Here is a 27,094-nt window from a genome sequence, read left to right on the forward strand (position 1 = left end):
AATTTACAGCACTTCCTGAGGAAACACTGAGAAATGTACGATTCAGATACAACAAGAATTCTACCTTGGAGGAGAAGATGCTGGGTCTAACACCTGTGAGAGGGAACACAGATTCAGAAGCTGATGGGCACGTGGAAACTTCAAAGGGCTGCCAACAACTGCTAAAGCACATAGGCAGAATTTTGATGGTGGAACAGCTGCACTAGAGTCTCTCAGAATAGATACAGGAGGGATGTACATACTCTTTCTCCCTAAAACCTTTTACTTAATTCCTGTCTGAAAAGCTTTTTGCTAAAAGGAATTGATTTTGCCCTCAGCAGCATTAGATTCTGTCATAGAAAATACACACACAGCCCTGTCAGGTTGTCTTAACAGCTGTAAATATCTAAACCAAATCTGAGTCACTCCTCACGTGTTCTGAGAATATGTGCTCTACAAAGCACTTGAACTACAAACACTTATTCAGAGATCACAGTGATCCAAAGTGCAGTGTGACTTCCACCAGAACGCTTTCCAAATTTGTGCTGTGGTGCATAGCTGTGTGTACACACCTGGGGACATGCAGGCATACACACCTGCAGTCCTGTGGTACAAGAATTCAACCTGCATACATGTTTTGTTTTCTTCTGAAAGCCTCTGCTGACAGCTTACTGCTTCAAACCTAAGAGAACTAATATCACTGACTGCCTGACACAAAGTTTCAAGACAGTACTTCAAAAAAACCCCACCATCATTCATCTGGAACCATGCTTGTTTCCTGTTTTTCAACATGAAAAACTCCCCCAAACTATTAAAAATACTCTAACAGAGATTAAAACCTGGTCATTTCTGTGTGAAACTTCTGAACATCTGAAAGCAAGAGGAAAAGCTGTTTTGCATACATCCCAGTAGTGTCAAATACAAGAGGGAGAAAGGGCTTCTAATGGATAATAGCAAAATATGAGTTCTGTTGGCTCAATTGATCATGCTAATAAAAAAAAATGCTTTCATAGCAGAGGTTTGGGTCTGATCATAACAACTGTTCATGGGATCACGAGCATCTGTTAGCAAGCAAAAGGTCAAAACTCTCCCAAATCTCTTACCCTTGGTGCTGGCCACGCAATCCGGTGTATCTGAAACACCAGACATGTCCAGTCAGAATACCACATGGTTCTACCCCATCAAGGCAAAGGATTCAAAGTCAGGTATTTTATATCTTTGACATTCAGTAATTCAATCACTTCCACAAAATGATCCTAGAAAAACTGATGGCTGGTATCACTCAGCCTAACTGTGACACCCTCTGAAAACTGGAGTCAATGATCTTCCTTCCATACTTTTAGGCATTCAAACCAATTAACATCAGGCCGATCCCCTTTCTCACTGGGGATTAGTTACAAGCCCAGTAAATCACAGATGGGTATCTGTCCATCTGTGACCTGAATAGTGTGCCAGAGGCTATAAATGCATGATTATCTTTCTCTGTAAAGTAGGTCACTTAAGGAAAATTAATCCGAAAAGCTCCAGTCACCATATTTAGCCAGCTGGAGAAGGCTTGCAAACGGAAGGAGAGGGAAGCACACATTAATGAGTTGCATTCAGAATTAAGGTATTTTGAGAGATGCCTTCATGAAGCAAAGAAACAAAAGCACTTCAAATCAAGTTTCTGCTTTTTGAATCATTATTGTTTATTCATTGTTTGCAAAGTTGTATGCAGTACCAACACTGAATAACATGGTTTAAGCTTTATTTCAGATTTATTGAAATAAAATGTGTGCAGAATTCTGCTTTATTATTATTTAGGGAGTTTATTACTGCATTCATTGCATAAAATTAATTAATTTAAAAATTATTCCGTAGCATAGTCACTGTTTCAAAAAACTAAAGTTATTCCAGAGCGTGTAAATTCTTTCCTTCAGGTATCACTGTGATGTGCACTGTGGGTGTGTAGTGAGCAGCCCTATCTTGGGACAGCAGAAATAAGGAGGAATATAGGAGAAAGAATGAAGTACTTTCACCACAAAATGTGGATTCCGCTATGGTAACTAAATCCATAAGACTTCACAAATACGAACAGAGCAGAGTCCTTGTAGCTACTGCCCAGATTATAAATAGTGGCATGTGTTGGAAGCAGCCCAAGAGTCTGCTGGAGTGAGCATTACCAAACACCAGGAGAGGTATATCAACCAGCTGGTAACAATGTATTGGCTGTGCTGGCTGCAAGGGGTGATCCCTTCTGATAGCCTGGCTGCTGAGCCCTACAGAGCAGCTCTTCATGCTTGATGAAGTACAGGGGCATTGTGAACCTTTTGGTTCTGTTGCAGTACTATCCAAGAAGACCACTGAACACAAGTAGTGTCGCTTCTTCTCTTTGGAAGTGTAAGGCAAGTATTTGGTTTATGTAAAACTCTACAGTGCATTTGGAAAGCAATTCTGCAAAAGGTCCTCCATATTAAATAAGCGTCAGTTAATGATGAAAGTTGGAAGGGTGAGATCTCTGCAACAAGCTACACTTCCTACTGCCTACATTGAAATTATGTGACTGATTAGATGGAGATGTTGACTGTGCTAGCACAGTGGAGGATTGCAGCATCCCTCAAGGTATTCCTAAAAGCTCACAAGAACCCTCCTCTCATTCATTCTGAAAATGAAACCTAATCTCCTCAGTTTACGTCCTGATTTAAACAGGAATTTTTGTAATTTCACCCCTTTTCAGAGATTTCAAAAAGCTACTTTATGATGGAAAGTATTTAAACAAGATGGTTTTGGGGACTTTGTCCACTTGCTAGTCAAAAGCACCATAAGCCCTTGATAATGATATGGAAATCTCTCCCTCTCTCTTGAATATTCAAAGTGAAATTGGAAACAGAAGGGACTTTTGTCCTCTATTGAATTATACCTAATTAGGAGCCCTACAATGAGTGGGAAGTTGAAGAAAGAGCAGTGGAGTGGACTAGGTTCTATCCCACCATTCCAAGAAGAGCAATGATTTTGAGTTGTTCTGCCATTTTAACTTTTGTACAGAACTTCTGCTTGTATGGTCCCAGTAGATTAAACCACTCAAAAAACTCTGCATTATGTACACAAGGCGAGGGACAGAGTTGTTCAGTTAAATAATTAAAGAATAGCAAAAGAGGGAAAGCTATGGTAAGAACGACAGGTGTTGTAAGAAGAAAACTTAAGAAACAAAAAAAATTGCATCTTCACAGCTACTGCTTATTGGTTTATATGTAGTTGAGATTAACTGGACACATACAAAAGGAAGTCTTATTTGATAAACTGGATTTCATTTAAAAAAAAGTAACGCCTCTCAAAATTATAATCCAGAGATAATTACCAGGAAATTGCTTTGAGTTAAATATTTTGAGTAAGGCCAATGAAAAACTAATTAATATTCAAAGAGATCCTTATCCTTAATTAGAGTATTCAAAATAATTTTTAGCAAAGGAGGATAGCTCCCCCGAGGAGAGAAGAAGGAACATTAACAGAGCATGAAAGATTTGTTCTTCCGTTTGGGATAAGGAATATCTACACGATCTCAGTGGAGTTACATTAGCACAAAACCAGGGAAACATGGTTGTGAATCAGCTCATAGCAAAAGAGATGAAGGAGGCCCTTGAATCACATTGTACTTCAAGTGAGGTGCCTGCTATCAAAGCCACACACACCTGCTGGAAAGCGAGAAAGGCAGCTGGATGGATGAAATCAGCAGGTGAGAGCATTACATTTCTGGGAGTCTATTATTCTGTATGAATGTTGAAGGTTTATCCCACTCCAGGATGTACTGTTTTGTTTTGCACACCCCTTTTCTCAACTCTGAGCTACAATGTACTTGAACTCCTAATTTCTGTATCAGTGTAGAAGACAAATGCAGAAGCTTTTTCTGCAAATTTGGGCAGCTCCATATATGGAGATATATTACAGATTTCTCCTTCAAGGTGTTTCGTACATGATCTTTCACTTTCATATAGTCTTTCAGCTTGACCATGCTCTTGACTGCATTCCCAATCGCCAAGAGTACCCATGGAGCCCACGGACAGGAGAAGAGTTTCCTTTCCATTTCTGTTACAGGCAGTCCTGCTCTTAGGCAGCTCCTGTGCTGTGCCTTATCAGCTCACTGGGAAGGATCACTAGCTTTGCAGACTTCATGGATGAAAATCACAAAGGAAGTTGATATAGACTCTTTCCACTATATAGCAGACCACTATGCATGGCAAATTGATAGCTATATCCTATTTAGATCCACCATCTAAATCCATGCTCTGTATTTTATAATACAGCCTTCATTCATTACAGGGCCTATAGAAAACACCACTGCTTTCAATATGGGAACTTACCACTGGGGAATAGACTGGATATGAAATTCTTTTTAAGGAAGGGAAATTTATCATAAATATTACCTTTGGTAACTCAGTATGGTATTCCTGCAAAAGGCAACAAAGCCAGAGCTAAAAATGGTTAAGTATTGGTGGTGTTCACTGCTTATTGAAATGCTAAGAGTCAACAGAACAGAAGAGCTCTTGAAATGCATTCCATCAGGTATTAATACAAAATTAAAGCTTCAGCAATGATCTCTACCCATCAGGGACTTAGGTCCTAGTCCTGACCAAAGTTAAAAGGGGGAACAAAAAAGAAAAAACAACATTTCCAAGTTTCTTGTATTGTCTGTTACTTCACGCTGGATGTGTTTACACAGGCGACATTTGAACTCCATTTCTCATTAAAATTGCACTGCTAGGAACAGTTTTAAGCATGTTTTTGTACACTGTATCACAAAGCAAAAGACTTATATTTAACCTGAAGATAAGTCCCTGATTTCTCTGAAGAGGTTCAACTTTTAATTTAAAAAGATCTCATTTTTATCTTAGTCATTTAATTTTACATATTAAACAGATATTTGGTTATCTCTTCATGAAGGCCATAGAAAAAACAAAAAACAGTAGCTCTTTCTCATAACTTTTAGCTCTTTGAAAGAGCAAGCATGGCTAATTAATTTCTAGCTTTTTTTCACTAATCATTAAAACCTTATCAACCTAACAATTATCACATTCTCTGAAATATTAAAAAATATTTGCCTTGCTCCCTTACTGAGATTACTTACCAGTATCATTGCAAGTATTTTATTCTCATGCCTATGAGACCTTGCAGACCTAAAATCTTATCACATATTTGAAAAAGTAAAAAAAAAAAGTTGCCCTTATTCCTTTATTGAAACTGCATATTGGCATAGTTGGAAGTAGTGTATTCTCAGATCTGTAATGCACCTCATAATTTTTCACAACTGATACCAAGTAAGTTTTTTAGTGCACTGAACATTAAGCATAATTCCTTGCTGTTGCTATGGTGCTGAATACATCAAATACTCCAATGAAGTTACATTTTCAAAAGCAACAAAGTTATTTAGGAACTTACATCCTATTTTCTAAAATGACTAGGTATTTGGCTGCAAAGAAAGTAAAATTGACTCTGGCATCTATGGCACTTAATCACTTTAAGAAAGCAATTAGATGATGTGGCTATCAGCAAGTCCAATACTAGGACACAACGACCCTGACACTAAAATGATCTGAATTATGGCCACTTTCATTGTGGAACTCATCTGTACGCACAAGAATTTAAAGTAGTTTAACTGCAAATTCACACTCTGAATTAGTATGGATTTAATTCTGCTGAGGCCCCTGGCTACACAAACCCCCAATTTTCTTCAAAAAAATCCTAAAATAACAACAATTTGTGTGTGCACAGAATCAAACTGCACTCTCTCAGCAATGTAACAGAACAGAGTATTTGACTTTCCCACACATCTCCCACCAGGGCTCTCATTTATTGACTGCTATTCATATTTTAACAGTTTCTCTGAACTGTGCTCTCAATTACACCTTGTTGAGTTTGAGAAACTTCCCTAGCTTTACCACAGAAATGCTGTGGTAGTAAGGACAAGGACAACTCCTGCTCATGGCCAAAAACCTCTGAGTTTCCAAAGGCTGTGTGGACTGGGGAGTTTGCACTCTTTGCAAGTCACAGCTGGCCAGGGAGATTCTAAGCACAGTTTGTACATAGTCAGGTTTAGCACCCTTCCATCTCTACAATCTTTGAGGCTTTGTGGGATCTGTAAACCTCCCATTCCCACTTGAAATACTCCTGGGCATGCAGTGTAGATCTGTGCTTTTGTGCAAGAAGAATACTGCACAAGTGGGTGGCAATGAAGCCCTCCAATCATTGCAAGTATGCCAAACTGGAAAGGGACTCTGTACAAAACACAGTAACCGTGTTTTACAGCTGCAAGGACACTGAATAGGCACAGAAGAGATCCAGTATCACTGCTGCACATGAGGAAACAGTTCAGCCCTCAGAGCCAAGGCACATTTTATTTAGCAGTATAGATGTGACCCATGAGGCTGTGGCAGGTACAAGTTGATTCTATGGAGCTCAGCACAGATTTTCAGTTCTGCAATAGCAGAGTGAAGACAGTAAAAGCTACACTCTGGGCGACCCCAGCTACATGCAGAGCAGTGACAGGGCTAAAGGGACCTCTCCCAACCCTGTATGTCTGATAGACACCACATGTCAGTGGCGGAGATCCTCAGAACGAGCCTCTATCTGCATTTCTAGGTTCCATCACAGCTGTAACTGGAGTGTGTTGTGCCGCTGCTGAAGACAGAGTAGCTGTTACAAGTAGCTCAGTGTGAAAGATTTACAAGTGCCTATTTTAGATCTTAGCTAAACCTTCTGTTACTGATACCACAGGACAGCTCATCCTCTAAGACCCCTTAGTGCTGGTTCCTGTCTCAGCAGAACACTCATTACAGCTGCAGGGCCTCACAACTCCACTACCAGCAGCAGAAAGGCATTCTTACAGAATGACCAACAGAAATAGTTCTATGTGATTAGGTAGTCACCTAAAGATTCTGAATTATGACTAATTGGCCTCCACCCAGGTAGTACATTAGATTATTTTACCATATCAAGTAATGACTACTGGAGCAATTCACTTTTGCTTTACAGTTGCCAGTTTGCTTATTCCAGTAAATACGACATGCATTAATTGCACAGTTAGTGAGGAGATGAACTGTCAGTTTACATGCTGACAACAAAATAAGCTTATTCCATTAAGGGAACCGAAGCTATGCAGGAGCATTGAAAATTTAATTAAGTTTCATTTATCTTCTGTAATAGCCATACAATTGCTTAAGAGTCAATAGCCTACATATAAAGTCCAAAATAAACCATCTATGGAGATGTCAAAAGTACTCTGAAGAACAAGCAGTAAGTCACATAATATCACAGTAAAGCATTTATGGACTGTATAGGTTTGAAAAAAACAACTCACAAGTGAGTTGTAACACAAGTGGATACTGCAACTCCTATTTTTTTCCTATTACAGTTCTTTAAGAGAATGAAAGTATTAAATTTGCCTTGTTTAAACCAAATCTGAATTCAAGAAGTGACTAAATTGCTTGCCTTATGTTGATCCTAGAGACAAATTTACTAAAAACAAATTAAATGGGTGAAATAAAAGAATAAATTTAATACATGGGAAGTCTCTGATACTCGTATTTTTCCCATGAACTACAGGTTAACATTCAGAGGAAGAAGACCCTATATAAGTTCCTCTCTCTCTCTTATTGTAAAAAATCGCATTTTTAAAGAAAAAACGTAACATGGCACCCTCCTTAATTAACTGGAGTTGATAGTTTTCATGTGCTCAGTCTAGACTAAGTGATCTTAGGTTTCCTTCATCTTTTCAGAATAATGCAGACCATTTGTCTCAAGAACTGAGCTGGAAGTTAAAATGTGGTAATTTATAGATCTGTTCTTCCCAATGCAACATTTAATTGATGTAACAGTTTCAAAGAAGAATATAAAGCTTGGCTCCTCTCTTCTCTCTCTGTCCCATCTTACTTAACTCGTCACAAACCTAACAGGGAAAGAATGAAGTTGCACGTGAGTTCTGCTAGTTGTGAGTTCACAGTCAGCACAGCAGATGCTGAGCTTTCATTCTTTCACAAGGCTATGCCTATGTGCCACATTTCAGCATGTTTGTTTTCTAATATTGCAAGCTCTATTTCATCTTCCCTGATAAGGCCCCTAGACTAAGGAAAGGGTAGGGCAAACACCATGATATGAAGATGTTTAAAAGCCAGCTCTCCTCAGCCTCCCACTGTGCTGAACATAAGCCCAGCACAAATGATCCCCAAAGTGCCAAAGTAGAATTAAACCAGAATGCTAAAATCTTGGAAGAGTACAGAAGGAAGGCACTACACCATTGGTGTCATCACACAAATACATTAAATTCCAAAGTATTTCCTACATAAAGTGAACAGGTAATTCACAGTCATATACAGCGATCAGTTAGATCACACTTCAGGCATGCAGGAAACCATTTTGGCCATCCTCTTAAAATTCAGGCCAAATTAATCTGAATGTATTGCCTACATGCATTTGGCTTCAGACAACAAAATCATATCTTATTTCTATACCTATTATCACTATATTGAGTAGAAAAAAAACTTTAATTCTTCTTCCTTTGGCAAACTACTAGAGTTGGATAACTTAGTACAATTCAGTCAATTCACTTTCAGGGGTTTGGTTTGTTTTGGTTTTTTTGTCTGAGCCATGTTATTTGAAGAAAATTACTTCTTAATTACCTATGGGATTGCAGTCTCCCAGAAGAATGGTTTTCACTATTCTAACTTTAATTTAGAAACCAAATGCTTTGCATTTCATATCAGGAAGACAGAACATCATTACATCACCATGCCATAGAGTAAAATCTGCAAAGGCAACTACCATACAAACAAAGCTGATCAGAGGAAGTGGACCACACATAAAGTTTTTTTGTTGTATACTTGAAGAAACAGAGTTCTAGACATTCCAGGCATTTTATTTCAGCACCTTCACCCAACTCTAGCTTCCATCATTTGCCAAATGGCTTAAGAGCTGATTAAAAAACTCTCCTATTCTAGTTCATTGCTGATTTGTGCCAACTCAATTCATTACAGACAAAACTTGATGGCTGTTTGGTGTCACTGTGAAGTACTTTGATGAATACTTACGAATTGCCAGCTGTCCACATTTCAACAAAGTGCTATTCAGCAACTTAAATTCATCTCAGCAGAGCCTCCTGTTCTGTGATCAAAACACTGATCAATTCAAACCACCTCCTGTCTGTCCTATAAAATGTCACTGACATCTATAGTGCTAATAAAGGAGCTCAAAAGATGTGATTCTTTAGGTACAGAAACCTTCCCCAAAGCATAAAGATAATGGAAAACTAGAGGACATGTTGATCTCCATTTATCTGTATTCCCCATTTTATTCTTCTAATCTCAAAAAGCGAATATATTAAGGACATACTTTTGACCAACAAAATAGTTCACTTCTGTGTTTATATGTGCTTGTGCCTAACTCTACCTGTGTCTGCCAGAAGGAGATTGACACTATCAAAGTCCCACTGCAAGGCATCTGCCTACTACAGTGTGACAGAAAATAATCAACATGACACAATTACGTTCAATAACACAACTTGTTCACTTGGAGCCTGAACGCTGTTTGCACATTCAGACAGACACATCCTGAAAGGGCTTACAAAAAAGCACCTTTGGATTTCTACTTGATCAATGAGCTTTTAGTCTTGAGGCTTATGCTATCTGTGCAGGAACCTTAAGCTGGAGAATAGGGAGAGTAATTGAAACATCTCATCAGGGAGCCATGGTAGGGTGACCACAATGTCAGAGAATACAACACTGTGTTGCCTCAGTTGAAAACAGTAAGCAAAACTTTGGATCACAACATTGCCAGGAGGTACAAATAAAGGCTGGACCTGGGAAAGAAGGCTTAGTGGATGAAACCCATCCCCTCTGCGTTTAGCTGTTTAAAAGGTTAACTATCCAAACACGGCACTTCATCTGCCCAGTCTTAGGCAGGTGCCTATCTAGAATGAAATGCATCAGGCATCAGGTGTAATTTTTTGACCTCAGTATCACATGGATGTAGCAGAATTTGCTGGTTGTCCACCAGAAGACCTAGGCTACAGCATCCTACAAAGGAATTATTACCTTAACTTGGTTTACTTGTAAACCCTCTCTCTAAATAAGGGATAAATCTTCAGCAATCTTAATTCATCTGACAAAACCAAGACACTTACAGAGTATTGTATTAGTAAAACAGCATGGATCTTTTGGATTAGACTTGAAACTGAGCGTTTTTCTTCACTTCATGTGAAAATCAAGAGCTCCTGGTCCTTGGTCCTACATCTCTTGCAGGGATGCCAAATGATCCCTCAAAGATATGTCTTACGTACATATATACATACATATATATATGCATTTTATGAATTCCAGGTAAATTCTAGAAAAAATAACTTTGATGAAAGCTATTTTTGTAAAAAAATTAATTTAAATATGAAATAATCCTTTTAAAATATACACTAAGTTAGTGCTCATGTTATGCATTTTTAATATAAAGAATTTGCTAAACTGCTTTTCTATGCTTTGTCAAACTTTATTTTTTAGATATGTGTTCTTTCAAGAAGTGGGCAGAGGTAATTTATTTGGCGGAATCCTATCAATAAATATCACAGAACAGCAAATGGCTTCATCAAGTTCATCATGGTTTCTTTGCACCTCGTAGACAACTGTGTGCTGGCTCTGAACTGGTGAAATCAATGGGCACAGAACAGTTAGTTCCTAAGCCATGTTCACCTGGGAGTGAAAAATATTCCAGGGGACAGAAGCATTCATGCAGCCCTATCTAACCTTCCATTTGGTGTAACCACTGGGGGAGCCTGTACCAGCTGCTCAAGGTACAGTTGCCCATTCTGAAACTTTACTCTGGGATCAGAGATGTAATAAAGGAACAGGAGCCACAGCCACCTCCTGAACTCATGTGCCACACAAACCCAAGCAGAATTTGGTACAGCAGAACTTCTATCTCATATCTTTGATGAAAAAGAACTAGTAATTTAAATAACTGTTGCCAGCTATTATTGACTCTGGCTTTCCATGCTAATCCTCTAGTATAAAGGTACCTAATTGGCTAAAATTAGCTAATTTGAAGTCCATGTGGGCTTCATTAACATCATTTAAGAACTTTAAAAATAGCAAAGCCGATGGATGTAGGGATCCATGTAGTATGTTAACGGAATCCACAATTAACCATTCAGCAAGACTCAAGAAATGCTTTATGATTTAAGATGTTTGGCATCTTGTATCTCAGGTCAGATATAATATAAATTCCCTGACTGCATTTCTAGTAGTATTCTTATAAATGACAGTAGGAATAAAATGAATTACTGGCTCTTAAGCTTAAATATTTCCAGAAGATGATGCTAGCCATCTCCTTTGTTTCCAGAGTGTACCTCTCCTGCAAGGAGAGGGGGCAGATAGGAAGGTAGTAATACAGTGAGTTCTAAAAGGAATATAAAAATCCATAAACTAAATTGATCACTTCATCTTCAATATGAGATGTTAAAGGAGGAAGTTACATCTATTTATATTCTGCCTGGAAGTTTGAGAGAAATGAGTTCTATACTGTTTCAAGAATAGTAATTAATTAGTCTTTAACATTGTCATCATAGTTGTCTGTTTATCATCAGGCCTACCAGATGGCAGTGAAACTGTAACCATAGAGTATAGATCAGATTTCAGAAGCAGATTATCTATCTATCTATCTATCTATCTATACTTCTCTATCTATGCAGTTTCTCATAGGAGAAGTCCACATATGATCCACCACCACACCTGAAATAACACAGAAAGCAGAGTAACTTGCTGGTAAAAGAGGTCTTAACTTATATCAATCATATGCATCCAACGGAGCTTCACCTTTGTTAAAATGTACTCAGTTACAGCCTTTTTTCTTCACCCCCTCCCACTTCCAAAAAATACTTCCTTCAAGTATTCCACTGGGTTTGGCCACGTTGCCTAAAAAATGTGATAAAGACCCTACATTTTAAAAGAGCCACTAACTGCAAGATTCAGGCTAGTTTGTTTGGTTTAGAATAGAATCATAGAGTGGCTTGGGTTGGAAGGGACCTTAATGATCACCTAGTTTCAACCTCCCTTGCCACAGGCACGGACATCTTTCACTAGACCAGGTTGCTCAGAGCCCCATACAACTTGGCCTTGAACACTCCCATGGATGGGGCATCCACAATGACTCTGGGCAACCTATTCCAGTGCCTCATCACCTTCATTGTGAAACATTTCAGTGAAGATATGTAAGTACTCAAGCAACTGAACAACTAGACATGTTCCTTCATTAAAAACATACACTTCACAAATACTCAAGAAAGTATGGCTTGGGGGGCAGGTTTATGTGGATTTTAAAAGAGTAAGGCTGTATTTTGAGACTATACTGTTGTTATGAATTGTTATATTTTAATATAAAAAAACTGACAAAAAGCCAAGGTTTTTTGGTGTCTGAGGGTTTTTAAAGCTGTTTTTAACTTGTGGACTTTAAACTCAAAACTCTTCAGCAACACTTCAATTTCCTTTACGATGGCATATGAGAGAAGCATTCTTCCACGACTACCTTGACTGTAAGTTGCACAAGTTCATCCATGTTCTATACACTGATTTTAATAAATAATTCCAAAGTTGACATGAAGTGAACCCTGAGATGAGTAAAATACACAAAAATTGAAATGTGATAGTGATGCAGATTGTTCTGCACAAATCTTTAATTCTTTTTAATTTCCTTTTTCTAAAACTCTGTAACCTGTTCAATAATTTCTATGTGGATGGGAATATGTACCCTGAAATGCACCACTAGACTATTCTTGTGTTTCATAGAAACACATTAAAATGACAAAGTCAATTTAGGGACAGAAAACAGTAAATGAACAAGTCTGAAAAAGTTCTTTTAGCATTTTTCTACCCCTATAGATGGTGGCATAAGCGCTGTATTTTGTGTTGGCAAAGATAAGAGGACTAAGTCTTGCACTTGAAATGAAGCAGCTACACACCAGCTACTAAGGAGTCCTTTATTTTCTAACATACACTTCTGAGTGGCTGTTGGGGCTTAAGTTGAAGAGGTCTCTTTAGAGAGGTAAAACATGTCTGTGTGCAGACAGGTGCAAACTTTGTGATACTCTTACCTGCAGAACAGTCTGACATAGGAAAATCTCATTACAAATGGCCAAAATTCCAGGCTTTGAAGAAAGCCCCCACTTTCTCATCAAGATTTAATCCCAGGCTGAAGGTATGGGCATGAATGGTTCACAGTGCCTAGGTTAAGAAATACTGTCATGCATCACCTTTCCTATCCCCATTGAGGAGGAGACAGTGACATTTATGTGATCAGATTTGGTAAAAAGTATGTTTGTCTTGCAAAACATCCCCTCCACCTTTGTTTCTGAAAAATGTTCTCTTTTCTCAAGGGCCATGACTATCTGAAAAGCCACTGAGACTCAGGAGATCAATAGCTATGCATCTTGGTTTTTTTTCCCCCTGGCAACTCGAGGTGTTACAGGCTTTCTGGTTTTGTTTTTTTACTGGGAGGCTGAAAAATGGTACATGTGCAGTGAGGATTCCAATCTGAAGAAAGTATGACATTTGTAGTTTCAAAGGACTGGGTCTTTCCACAGATAATTTTAAAATGAAAAACAATTTTACAAAACTGACTTCTCTCAAATTTTTTCAATGTGTTTTTTTCTGTAGAATAGTGTATTGAGACCTGCAACATTTCTTTGTTGTGGCTGTTCACTTTGAAACTAATGTCACCTTTCAGTTTTGAAAAAAAATGTTTTAAAAGACACCCCAAAGAGATCTCTGGTGTATTACAGACAGAACCTTGGATTCCTTTATGGTGCCTGGGGAAAGTTCAGTTTGCAGCTTATAGAATCATAAAGTCATAGAATGTTAAGGGTTGTAAGGGACCTTAAAGACCATCTAGTCCCAGCTCCCCTGCCATGGGCAGGGATACCTCCCCACAGACCAGGTTGCTCAAGGCCTTGTCCAACCTGGCCTTTAACACTGCCAGGGTTGGGGCATCCAAAACCTCCCCGGGAAACCTGTTCCAGTATCTCACCATCCTCACAATAAAGAATTTTTTGCTACTATCTAACCTAAATTTTCCCTTTTTCAATCTGTATCCATTACTCCTTGTCCTTTCACTATAGAGTCTCTCTCCAGTTTCCCTGTAAGCCCCATTCAGATACTGGAAGGTTGCCATGAGGTCTCCATGCAACCTCCTCTTCTCCAGGCTGAACTGCCCCAACCTTCTTAGCCTGCCTTCATAGGGAAGCTGCTATAGTTCTCTTAATCCTAATCCTTATACCCTATCCCTACTTATTGGTTGAAAGGTTTCCTATGATGACACTAAACAATATCAAAACCACTGATGGAAGTAGGAGTAAAGAAGACATCAGGTATCAACTGTCTACATAAGATCTTCTAGAAACATTGCTTTAATAATTCTTCTTGAAAAGATGATTGCATGTTTGATCTTGCAACTCAAAAATCGACAGATTCTAAATAATATATGTACAAATCACACCATAAAACAAACTTCACAGACACTGCTCACAAATTTAAAAAAGTAGTCACACTGGTATCAAAATGCACAATACAAAAAGCTCACTAGTCAACTAAATGACTCAGAAAATCTAAAATAAAGAGAATAGCTCCCCCCCCACCACTGCCTAAAAATGACCAAAAAAGTCACTGCATGCTAAGAGTAGACTCCTAAAATGAGTAACACAGTTCAAAAAATGTATTCTTGAGAATATCAACATAAGTAATGTTTGTGAAATAATGGGCACCACGAAAAACTCCAACCCAAACCACTCACCCTACAGAATTGATTTAGTGTTAAGTATCGCACATCCCAACTCACAAAGGCAATGTTTACAGTTGCCGAAGTATTAACAATCTTTTAATGTCATCCATACTTTGGATAGGTTGAATCTAATTGACTTACTTCAAAAAAATGAAAATTCATTTCTTAATCAAGATAGTTCTTCCTTCCTTCCTTTTTTCTTTCTTTTTTTTTCTTTTTTTCTCTCTTTCTTTCTTTCTCTCCATTTTTTCTTTCTCTGTCTTTCTCTTTTTTTTTAAACAGGGTTTCTTTTTCCTTATGTAAGTGATTAAAGAGGGAAAATTACATCGTAAAAGTAATACTTCTTTGGCTTGGGTTGTTTGCGTTTTTTTTAATATAAATAGCATAAGAATCATATTCCTCTTCTAACAGTGTATTTGACAGGTATGTTTCAAGAGCGCTTACTTGTCCCTGAGGATAGTATTTATATCATCTAATTTCAAACACCCAGTTCACATCATCTGCATCACTCCCTTGGAGCTCTCACTAAATAAACATCAGGAAGCGGGCAATTCACATGAGAATTGCCTAGAAAACGCCTAGGTGCTCAAGGGAGACGGTGAAATTACTCTCTTAAGCATCAGATTATTTTTAGTTTTTTGCTCTGAGCCATTCCCTCAGCTATCAAAATTAGCTCTGTTAGTTCCAGAGATTCTTAATTTTGAAGAGTTAAGCAACGCATATAACATGGTCATTCTTCCTCTCCACCTCTCCTTTCAGACTAGAGATATCTTATGAAAATGGTTTACTAGGTATTCCAAAGATACCTTAGAGAATTTGTCAGAAATTGTCGAAGTCAGGAAAGTCAGACATAAAAAAGTAATTATACAAACACAATGTAAAATTTTCCTTCCAAATTAATAATTTCCTAGCAAGAACTTTTATTTTGAAGGAGACCCTACTTTAGCTAGATCCCAGTAGCTTAGGCAGAAGTGCAGGAGTTTGGGAAGCAGAAAGAACTGGGTCAGGGAAGGAGGGGAGAGCACCAGGCTCCTGCTAGTAGAGCACAAGAGGCCACAGAACAGTACAGCTATGGCCTTCACAACATCAAATGTTGGTTGAGGGGAAGTCAAGATCTAGGTCTAAGTTTCTATATTAACCAGTTCTTTGCTTACACTGACAGCAGGAACATATCACCTTTGAGTTTCTTCTCTGAGAGTGACTCAAGAAATAGTAATCTTTTTCAACAGAGCAATTGAATTCACCGTAATTCGGCTGGTGTGCCCTAAAATATCACAGTTCATAATAGTAATGTGCAATGTGAAGACAGTTATTGCTTTTTATGTTATACAGAAACCTTTCAAAAAATCCCTGACTTTATCAGTTTCCATTACAGAAGGTTTTCAAAACTTAAGTGGATAAAGCTTAGAGCAGCTTGATCTGGTCTCATAGCTGTTCTTTGAGCAGGAGCTTGGATTACAGAGCTTGTGAGCTATCTCACAACAATGAATTATCCTCTGATCAGGTTCAATAGCATTCAAAACAAAGAATTTTAAATAAAGAAATGCACACCTCAGGACTACTTGGTAAGGAAGCTATGCATAATCCTACACAGAACATCCAAATACTAGGATTTGAATATAAATTCAAATTACAAAACACCACAATAATTATTAACTCAAAACATTTCCTTAAAGCCAAGTTAACAGTTCCATATGATTCACAAAGTACCTGTACTGTAACACAACTACATTGTTTAAGCTTGTAGAAGTGAGCAGTTTTAAAACACACAGTGAAAAATCTACTAAAGAGATTTCTACGTACAACTTTTAATGAAAATGCAGCGAAAGAACATGATCTAGCAGCAAGATTTTTGGTTTTTCTTTGTTGTACAGCATTGGATTTACATGCACCATTATTAAATAGTAAACTATCTAGACAATAACATATCTAAAATATAAGCATCATGTGAATTAAGTCCATTTTCACTAAGGCAATGAGTCAAAATTCCCTCTTAAGAATTCCTTTGAATATAAAAATAGGAATTTCAACTAACAAGCAACAAACACACACACACATATTGTCTGATCAAAACATTATGCAATAGAAATTCCAAGTTTACGTATTACAAGAAACAAAGGTAACAGGTACAAGTCATGGTTGACAGAAAATCGAAGATTTTCAAGGTTTGTCCCAGAAGAATCCTCTTATATTTTTTTCTGAAAATGTGTTTTATCAGCTTCTTAAGGTGCTAAAACTGGAATAAAGCTTGTTATGAACAAATGTATTCTCTTCAAGAGTGAAAGAGCAAGTTCACCAGTTATCAAAAAGCAGCAGCTGTAGAGTTCACCATATACACTATTCAGCCTTAGAATATAATTCAAATATTAAAACTGAATAGTTTTATGAAAAGTTTTAATCCTTACGGTGCATAGTATAAAATTCTTGGTCATCTGAAAACTTCTATTTAAAAGCCAGTTGCATCAGAAGTAGTTAAAATTTTAGCAACTTTTTTCTCTCAAAACCCCGTTTTATGATCAACAATTTTAGTTGGAGAAAAACTAAAAAATCACAACTTGAAGAATGTGGAAAATATTTTTTAAACAAGAAAGACGTCTGAGGAAACTAAAATTTACTTAAAAACAAAAATATGTACTTAAAACAAAAATTCATAATTTTTTTAGTCTTAATTATTTAAATATCAGATTTGATAATCTAGTCTCTGCTAGAAAAAAAGTCTTCCTTGACCAGCTATTGTTCAGATAAGGATCGACCAGTATTTCAGACAAGATTTTTAAAAATTCTAGTGGCAAGCTCAGGCTACATTTTACTTCCAGTTGTTCTGGCAACATTTAACCACGAGAGCAGTGCTCAGGCTATATGGCATATTATAGGACATCGGAGTTTACAATAATATTACTTCGTAGTTCAGTATTAACCATCATGCATAGTTTAAAAAAGGCAAGATATTTAATTATAAGAGTTTATCTTCTTACTGTTTAATACCTTTATCTCAAGCAGTTGATTTGAGTTACACTGCTTGTGAAGAGCATTAGGACTTTCAAGATGAGAATAAATTGAAGCAACTAGACTTCAGCCCTACCACGCTCATGGGATATGAATGGGACTTTAGACATATTCTGGAGAATGTTAACTTCAATACATAGAATTATTTATTAAAATAAGAAGATATTTGAGTTTTAATAAAACTCTGGTGACTTAAGTAATGCTGGTTTTGGCTTTTGAGTATAAGTGGTCAGAAAATATCTATAAATACAAATGTAGTCTACACCTATGCTGCTGAAATAAGAAGTTTTAACTACTTACACTAAGGCATAATGAATGCAGAGAAGAACATTTGCAGAAGAAGACATCTCTGGCCAGTGAAGACGTGTTATAACAAAAGCCAATTGAACATTTTTCAGGTGTGCAGATTAAAAATGACAAGCAGTGGGATGTAAACTAAAGCATGACTTCCACAACTTTGATTTCTGACTTTTTCCTCTCCTGTCAGACTCTTCCAGTTCACACAAAGACATGAAATGCCTTATCTAAACCACTGCTTTGACAGTAGCCTCCTCCAAACCTTTTCCCCTACGTATCATCTGCCACAGAGACACCTGCACTCTGCTGTGCTTGCTGACCCTCTTGGCAGCAACACAGTTTACACCTCACCAGCCACTCTTGCCACACAGTGCTGCAGCACCTCATCCTGCACAGAAAGCTCCAACACTTGCACCATGACTGCTTGGGCTCCTTCCATGCAGCCCCACATATGCCTTCCCTGTGCTCCAACCTACACTGAGGACCGCTTCTTTTCACTCTTAACAGGATAAGCATGTCCTGTCAATGCCAGAGTAGAATAGAGCTTTCCTGTTTATCTAATAAACGAACTTGCTATGGTAGTGTTATTTCAATTCAGCCTTAGTGACTCTGATGAAACCTACAGCTGAACTCATTCAGGGAAATCCACTATGCTTTTTCTTCTGAAAAGCATCTAGAGGCTGATTAGCAGCTCCTGGACTAAAGGCAAATAAGTAAAAATTATTTCCACAAAGAAGATGACACTGAAATGCCCTTCCAGCATTACTCTCCTCATCCTGAAACCCTGATTAAACTTCACCTTTGCTGAAACTTAAGATCAGGAGAAAAAGGTTCAGGAGCAGTGGAAGTTACCAGGGTGCACAAGAAAAGGGCTTAGTTCAGCAACTCCTCTCCATCACACATGGAGTGCCACATACACACCATGTCATCAGAAGGGCCTGGAACAAGGATAAGCACAATACTTTTCTGTACCCTTAACTTGTGAGAAGTCCAGGGATTCTCTAATGATCAGGGTGTAAGGTTTTCAATTTTATTTTCCTTTTAAGTCAGGGCAAGCAGACTGCCTGCATGAGAACATCATTTCAGACAGCACAGGCGGCTAGGTGTATCTACCCAGTTGCTAATTTATTATTATGAAAAGTCTCTACAAAAACATGCCCATTTAACCAGGGTAAACACATTCCTGAAGGCTTCACTTTCCATCTCTTTTGTGCATGTGTTTCATGCATCTTTATTTATAATAAATAAATAAACTTTACTTATTTATAATAAAACCCTTAGCTATTCCAAAAATTACTTTATTTCAAAGGGTGTAAAAACTTGGGTTTTCTTCAGTAAGAGATCACTAACAAACTTGAAGCTACCATTAGCAAGACAAAACATTGGTCTTTTAAGAATCAACATGAGAAGTGAATTTCAAAACGCAGAGTTATTGTTGGAAAACAAATTATAGCTAGTGGTATTTAACAGAATAAAAATCTAAAACTAGGCTCTCACTGCATACATAAAGTAGATAGAAAAAGGCAATGCATCTAGAAGTTTTGAAATATCTATTCTACACCATCAGTAATGACAACCGCGTAGTTTCAGAGCAGTTTCAGTCATGCGCAGTGGAAAGCAAACTTAGTTACTATATTGACATACCAGAAAACATATTTACATATGCTGAACAGAGGGGAGATCTTCAAGCTATTATTTTTTGAAAAAACAAACCATGCTATTCATGTGTGGACTTTATCACAGCTTATTTTCACAAAAATATTGATAGAGGATTTCAACACTCAGTTTAAATGAACTCATTACAGAACACTGACAGATGTGCAACATTTGTATGCTCCTTCAACATGCACATAGCACTTTTACAGTGCACCCTTTCTTCTAAAACATATAATAGATGCACTGGTGACAGTATAAAAATAAACGCAATCACTCTGTTAAAAAAAATACTGTTGAGATTGGTTTTGTTGTTTTTTTTTTCTCATTTGAAAATGTCTATTATTTTTCCAGCTGTTTTATAGTATTATTCTCTTACAAAAACTGAGACATCCTGCACAATTTCAGTTTCACCTCAGCTCATTCTGAATTGTTTGACATATCTGATGTGCTAGTATTCCTTAACCTTTGATCAAGAGCCCAAACTCTACTTAAATGGAATTACACAAGGCTTAAAAAAAACTAAATCTAGTATTTCTAGCTGTGTTCTAAGTTTATTAAATGTTTCACTTACTCTCAATGGTCCCAATACATTATGTGTTTTATTGAGAGGGACTCATTTATAATTACTTCTAACAGGCAAGGTATATCCATTGTAACTTTGTATCATTAAATAAAACCTCCTACCTTTCTTAAAGAATAACAAAGCACAGCATTCCTAGTGCAACAAATTATAATTCAGTCTGAAGCAGACCTACACTTCTCTTGTACTTTGAAAGAAGTTGAAAAATTTTACAATTGTCAGAGAACTGTTCAATTAAAGGTTGCTTTAAACTCCATAATCCAAGAGTGCTGCAAGAGTCCCTTTTCTTCCAAAAACTTGTCAACAAAAGGTTGACATCCAGTCCCATCAGTCATTTAAAGAATGTGTGCAAAAATAATTTAATTGGAATATTCTATGAAGCAGGTAATTTTACTAAGATCTCCAACACTGAAATAATGATTCCTGTTAAAGGGACCCCTACACTAACCAGTGTTCAATAGCTGATTACAAAGTAATGTTCCCCCAAATCTTATTCCAAGAATTTTTCTCATACTTTTTTTTTAAAATTAAAACACAGATTATATTGCAAATCCAAAAGTTGGTCTACTTTTTGGGAGAGGAGTGGGTTTGCCTTTTTCCACACACAATATGGGAGAAGGTCCCTTTAACAAGGAAGGAGATAGGGATCACTTAATCAGGATGTGGGAATTGAATCTGTACCTATGGGTAAATGGCAATGCGTTCTGTGTTGGTTCAGCCCTTGGTTCTGAGTTCTGCGTCACTTCTGGCATCGCTCTCTCGTCATCTGTCCCATTAATACTTTCCGGCGTTAAAGGAGACTGAATATCCCCTCCAGCTGATTCCTTAAGTAAAACAAACAACACATCAAAATTACAAATTGACTTGCTCAGGAAGGCTATGTGCATAAAAGCACTAATATTAATTCTTAAATGATACACAAATTTTAGGTAGTATTAATATGAGTTTCAGATGTCCAGCATCCTTCATGGTCACATTTCATCATATGCATTTAATACAGACGTATATTACCATAAGATTCACATTATCTTGTACAAAACACAACTGGCTTATGAATTCTTTTCACTTATTACAGACCTCTCTCTTACCTGGTATTACATTCAGCCCTCATCCTCATACACAGTGGGTGACTATTGACACCCAGGATTCTTGTCTCATACTGTATATCCTAACACAGTGAAACAAACAATTCTGATATTTGTTTCAAAATCTAGCTTTTGTACTGTTTATCAACCAATGTGAACAGTGGAAGGACACTTGTGGTGTGTTCACAGTATCACCTATGAGCCATCTGAAAAGAATGCTTGTTCAGCAAAGTACAGGCAAAATTTTCATAGGCATCCTAGTCTGGTCTAGCTCTTGATGGTCATGGTATTATCTGGGAAGGAGGATGCTCCACCTATGCCCAGATAGCTTCTGATACAGCTATGTAACTGGACACCAAAAAATCTTAATGTCTGCCTCACAGCAGAAAGCTGTGCATTTGGTGCATTTGTGTAAAATGGTGCATTTTACATTACCCTTCATCAGGCCAGTATGTACATTTGTATGTACAATTAAGTGTGAAAGGAGAACAGAGTTGGTAAAATAAAGAGGCAAATAAATTATTCTATACATGGTTATGTCTATTATTATTCCCTGACAGGACATATATTTGATAAACTGTTTCCACTGACAATAAATGAAAGCCTTCATGAAGTTAAAAGTTTTTCTTCTCTTTCCTCTTCTTTCCAAACTACATTAGGTATTCTAAAAAATTACACACCACACCCTACAAAATCTGGATGGCTTATACATTTAAGACAAAATTCCTACAACACTATTATTAGATATAAAAATCAGAGCCCACTTATTAAAATGTTGAATTGTGAATGCACAAAAATTATTTCAGTAGAAGGAAAGAAATGTGCAAGTTTGTCAGAGATCTGCACCGTCTAAAGGACCTCTGGCCCTGTTAATGGGTATGCAGGACTCTGGTAATCCCAAGCAGTATAAAAATGACAGTGCCTACAGTTTCTTCACTAAACGTAACAGTGAGGTACTCATCAAAAGATGTCTTAGATTTCAACATCTTAAAAAAACTCCATGTGTGCTCACAAAAGAGTCTTTAAAGTAAAATAAGTACACAGCACAAATCAAACCATCTTTTAATAGTAACTAAATAAGGAACAGATAAAAGGAGTTGGTGGTTCTAAAATCACAAACAAACGAAACCAAGTCCAGCATGTTTTGTTATGGAGTATGATACTGTCTTTCATTAAGTATTCCATACACTTCTCTGGCACAACTGTTCTTCATAGTGCTTCTCTGTTTAGTACTGATTATCAATGGCATAAGTCTGCCAGTTACCGATTCAGACACTATAATACATGTGAAACATTTGTTCCAGTATAGAAATTCATATAACATCCCAGAAAGTTCCTTAATTTTAAGTAGATTTTCTACTTCTACTAAGAAAAAGACAACAGGTGATAAACCAGGACCATTTTGCTAAACCAACCTTGCACTTAAAATGATGTGATTCTAAAATATTTCAGGCAATAGCTATTCCTTATTCTGCATAGAAGGGGCTCAGAGTCACAGACAAGACTATTTTGAGTAAATTACTCACCACACAACTTCAGAAACTAACAAAGGTCTTAATTAGAAATGACTGAGGTCAAAAATCTACCAGAGTATGGTGTTGCTTAAAGGAAAATCAACCGAGGTTCAGATGCCAGTTGGTTGGGCTGAAACCCCTCAAGTCTCAAGGGGTGCAGTTGCAAAATGCATAAACTGCTCTCTTTGGTTCTGCAGTCAAACCTAATTAAGGTTAGTCTAAAAAAGAAAAAAAAAGGGGGGGAGGTAAATAAAATTTTCAGGCTACTGCTTTATGCAGCACAGTGAAATCCAGATCAAAGTGTTGCTCTTAGTGCATGGCCAAGCTTGTTACTGAGAATACAGCATGGGTGGCTTATCACTGCAAGATCCATGAGTTTATGACAAGAGCAAAATAATTCTCTATATTAAAAGATATATCTGGGAAATAGGAGCTGACAGAGCAGGGGAGCCAGTATTTTAGTTTTATATAAACAATTTTTTATTATCTAAACAAATTTTTATTATCTAAGGCTGAGTTAAACGGACACCAGACGATGCACCTATGTGGTGGTGGTCTTAGAAGTCCCAAAATAGGTGGTCTTAGAAGTCCCAAAATAGGTGGTCTTAGAAGTCCCAAAATAGACAACTTCTTTCTAGACCCAAGCCTCCAGATATACCAGGTATGGATAAAGTGTGTACTATTATATGAATGTATCTTAATGAATGGGGTTGAATCCATCTTAATGGATGTGTTAAAAATACAGGTTCTCTGGCACTGAAACACTGCTTTCCTCTTCATTTCAAGAAAGCACCGTGCACTCAATGGGACTTACAAATAAAAAAGCAGCACTTCTCTCATAATTCATTGGTTCGGACCACTGTCTTTTTGTGGACAAGCTTAAGTTCTTTTTATAGTCAAGGTAAATGGTGATTTTATCTATTCTCTGATATATATCTGGGAAATTAAAGCAGAGCCTGCTGGTAAACAGGACAAGAATATGCAGTATTCAAGTGGGCATGCAGAGTTTAAAATTAGCAGCAGCATTGCTTATGGGAAAATGAGCTCCTGCTACTGAAGTAACTGCCAAGTAGGCTGCGTATTGTTTTCTACCTGTTTCACACACAAAAAAATCCAAACAATATAGTCCATCAGATGAAACCAAACCCATGCAACTACTACTTCCTGCCATAGAGGCACTTTATAGGACCAACACTTTGCTAAAGCTTGTAACACCTGAGAGAAACAGCCTAACTTCAGTGGACTTCAGGCAAGATTGTTCTTAAGTTTTAACATGGCTAAAGTCTGGTCAGTACTTGAACTACAAATACATATTCAATTTCTGAGATATTTATGCTTTTATCTTTTGTTTTCTATTTCTCTGCAGAGTCACAAGTTTTTGCAGGACATTCAGAATTGAAACTCAACGTGTACCAGTGGTATTTGCAGGCTTGTCTAAAACAACAGTGAACAGCAAGTACCTTGTGCAGTGTTTTGTTACATTAGTTGTGGATTCAATCTGTAAGGGCATAACAAGGCAGAAAAAGGCACATGCACTTAGTTTCTCTTTTAGAATTGTGTAGTAGAGAGGGTGGGTAATGTATCATATCTGGGACTCAAATTAATTGGTAAATAATAAGGACAGTCTTAAGCTCTGCTAGGGGAGGTTTAGGTTGGATATTAGGAAGAAATTTTTTACAGAGAAGGTAATCAGACATTGGAATGGGCTGCCCAGGAAGGTGTGGATTCACCATCCCTGGAGGTTTTTAAGATGAGACTGGATGTAGCACTTAGCAGCATGGTCTAGTAGCCACAGCAGTGTTGGATCAAGGGCTGGACTGGATGATCTCGGAGGTCTTTTCCAACCTGGTTGATTCTATGATTCTACGACATTTTTAAAGCCATACAAAGATAAACAAATAAAACCTTATTTCAGTTTTGACATGTGTATTTTCTAGTTTTTATATGTATCTTCCTACTTATTACTAATTTAGTGCAGAAGGATATCTGCAAGTCCAAGACAGCAGAGGGATTGACACTTGTAGATAACTGGGTTACCATTACACAGAATCTCACATGCTACCTTCTAATGTCCTCCCTGTCAATCCTATCAAAGCCTCATTAAAAAGCTAGGTTCCTATAAAGTCTTGATTGATCACTGAAAATATGTCCTTCCTCTTTTACTCTCCCTCTCTGCAATTGATCACTATGCAAAAAGCAAAAAAGAACTACATAACGGTTGAGAAAGGCAACACTTGAATTACTTGCCTTGCAGCCACTTCTTGGTAGATGATGAAAATGACACAGGTGCTCCTTCAAATGTCTCTAGGGTCCCACCTTCCCTGCCCAGTACCAAGTACCCTCTTCCTCTCAGTCATAAAACTTTTTGAATGAGTCCCAGTGCCATAGAAGAGATGCAGCTTGCCATGATGCCATCACTTCTCATCTGTTCCAAACTCTGAAGTTCTTGATTCAATTCCCTTCTCTCTGAGAAACTAGAATGTGAAGACTACTATGCTCATGTGTCAGCACTTGCACTAACTGTATTATTCAGAATAACACACCAGCTTATCAACACAGCGAAAACCAAGAGACGAAAAGCAAGCCCTGAATAGGAAATTACTCCTAAGTGTGCCATAATGCAGCCCTCAACAGGCATTATAAAATCACTCAAGGTAACATTTCTGTAACTGCCTACAGTATAAAATGTTAGGTTTCAGCTGTAAAAGGAACTCTGTAAAGGAAAATGAACAATATTAATAGCTCATAGAGTTTAAGAGAAAGCTTTAACACTGAGGAGCTGCTAGACGAAAGCATCTTGTCTCTGAGTGAGTAGTTCAAATTTATATCCAAACCAGGTAATAAGTCACTCAGTTTGACAGTGTCGGATTTAACTTCTGAGTCCAGAATATTAATCAGCATGTAAAAAGAGAAGCACAGTAATTTTTTTACTTATAACATCAAGAAACTAGAGGCCTGGCTAAAGCACTTACTGTTTCTAAAGCCAAGTGTATGTTATCAACAAGTGTATTATATTGAAATACACACTTCCATTGTCTCTGTGGAATTTATAATAAATTTAGAGACAGTCAAGAAAACTAATAAAAAAAGACTGCCTGATTTTTCTCCTGTTAAAGTAGAGCAAGCAGGCTTCCGTTAATAGCAAAAGCCAATCTAGTACTTGGGCAAAATGCCTACTGGGAAAACATTATGAATTGTGTGTGTTCTGGTTTCCACTGATTCCTCTTGGAAAGCCATTACATATAGCTTTCTGGTAGCAATAAAACTATTTGTACAACATATTGCAAACTGCCTGCCATCCTTGTTCCTTCAAAGATCACAAGCCTATTACAGTGCAAAGCACTTAAGAGATGCGTTGGTTCAACAAACAAAGATTCCCCAGAAAAAAAAGACTCAGCTACCTTAAACATACTCAACTCAGGAATCCTGCTGCAGCTTTAAAGCTGCTGCATTCTCCAAGAGAAAGAATTACTTACTACCGCTCAAAGCAAAGTAAATAGCTAACACTGAGTCAAAAATACTGGGTGGGAGGGCAGAATACATGGTGCATAGAAAAGTCTCATGCAATTTTTTTTTTCAAAGTGAACTCAAGTATTCACAATTAATTCTCAGCATGACTAATGTAAATGTGAATATAGTAAGTTATCCTCCTATTAGGTCTATATTAACCCCATTCATGTTTTGACATACATTTTATAAACTCTTTTTGTACACCATGGCTAACTAATAAAACTCCAGAACAAGCATGTGAATCTCTCATCTCCCTTTAACACATTTCACAAGAGAAAACTACACAGTAGGAAATAAGTAAAAATAGTTTACTGTTTTAACTTTCATTTTTGTTGCAATGATTGTTCTATAAAAGTTATTTACAGTGTAACACCTGAATTTTCATGGATAAAATAAGAAAATGTACAAAAAGTGTTTACTATAGATTCACTTACAGAACCATGTCTACTCGTTTTCTTTGGAAAGTTCAAGGAAAGGAATAAAAAATAAAAAAAGCCAAATTTTATTTTAAAGCAAGTCCTTTGATACTTCTACAGTGTATGCGAAATGTATTCTTGAGACTTGACGTTCTTGCTGACTGATGAGAGGATTCACAATAACTGAGAAATACCCTGTTAATTTTTAATACACGTCTGTGTAAGAATACAGTAAGTAGAACAGATATGCAGTACAATACTTGAATCAGG

The 27,094-nt window shown here is 37.3% G+C and overlaps 2 protein-coding genes across 5 annotated transcripts in view; one reads left to right on the forward strand and one right to left on the reverse strand.

Annotated features, from left to right (window-relative positions):
• JMY (junction mediating and regulatory protein, p53 cofactor) overlaps positions 1-27,094 on the forward strand; it is a 131,347-nt gene that overhangs the window by 101,453 nt on the left and 2,800 nt on the right. The gene's annotated exons all lie outside the window — the stretch shown is intronic.
• Positions 1-27,094, reverse strand: part of HOMER1 (homer scaffold protein 1) — an 88,068-nt gene that overhangs the window by 26,051 nt on the left and 34,923 nt on the right. For all 4 annotated transcript variants that reach the window (XR_007904629.1, XM_051788111.1, XM_051788112.1 and 1 more), the window contains exon 5: positions 20,981-21,123. Coding sequence is in view for 3 of the 4 variants with exons in the window: in XM_051788111.1 (XP_051644071.1) it covers positions 20,981-21,123 (143 nt within the window). In the remaining variant the exon portion in view is untranslated. The remainder of the gene's footprint in view (positions 1-20,980; positions 21,124-27,094) is intronic.

This window comes from Manacus candei, unplaced genomic scaffold, assembly GCF_025592945.1.
Source record: "Manacus candei isolate 608988 ecotype Guabito, Panama unplaced genomic scaffold, ASM2559294v1 h1tg000024l, whole genome shotgun sequence".
Lineage (NCBI taxonomy): Eukaryota > Metazoa > Chordata > Aves > Passeriformes > Pipridae > Manacus > Manacus candei.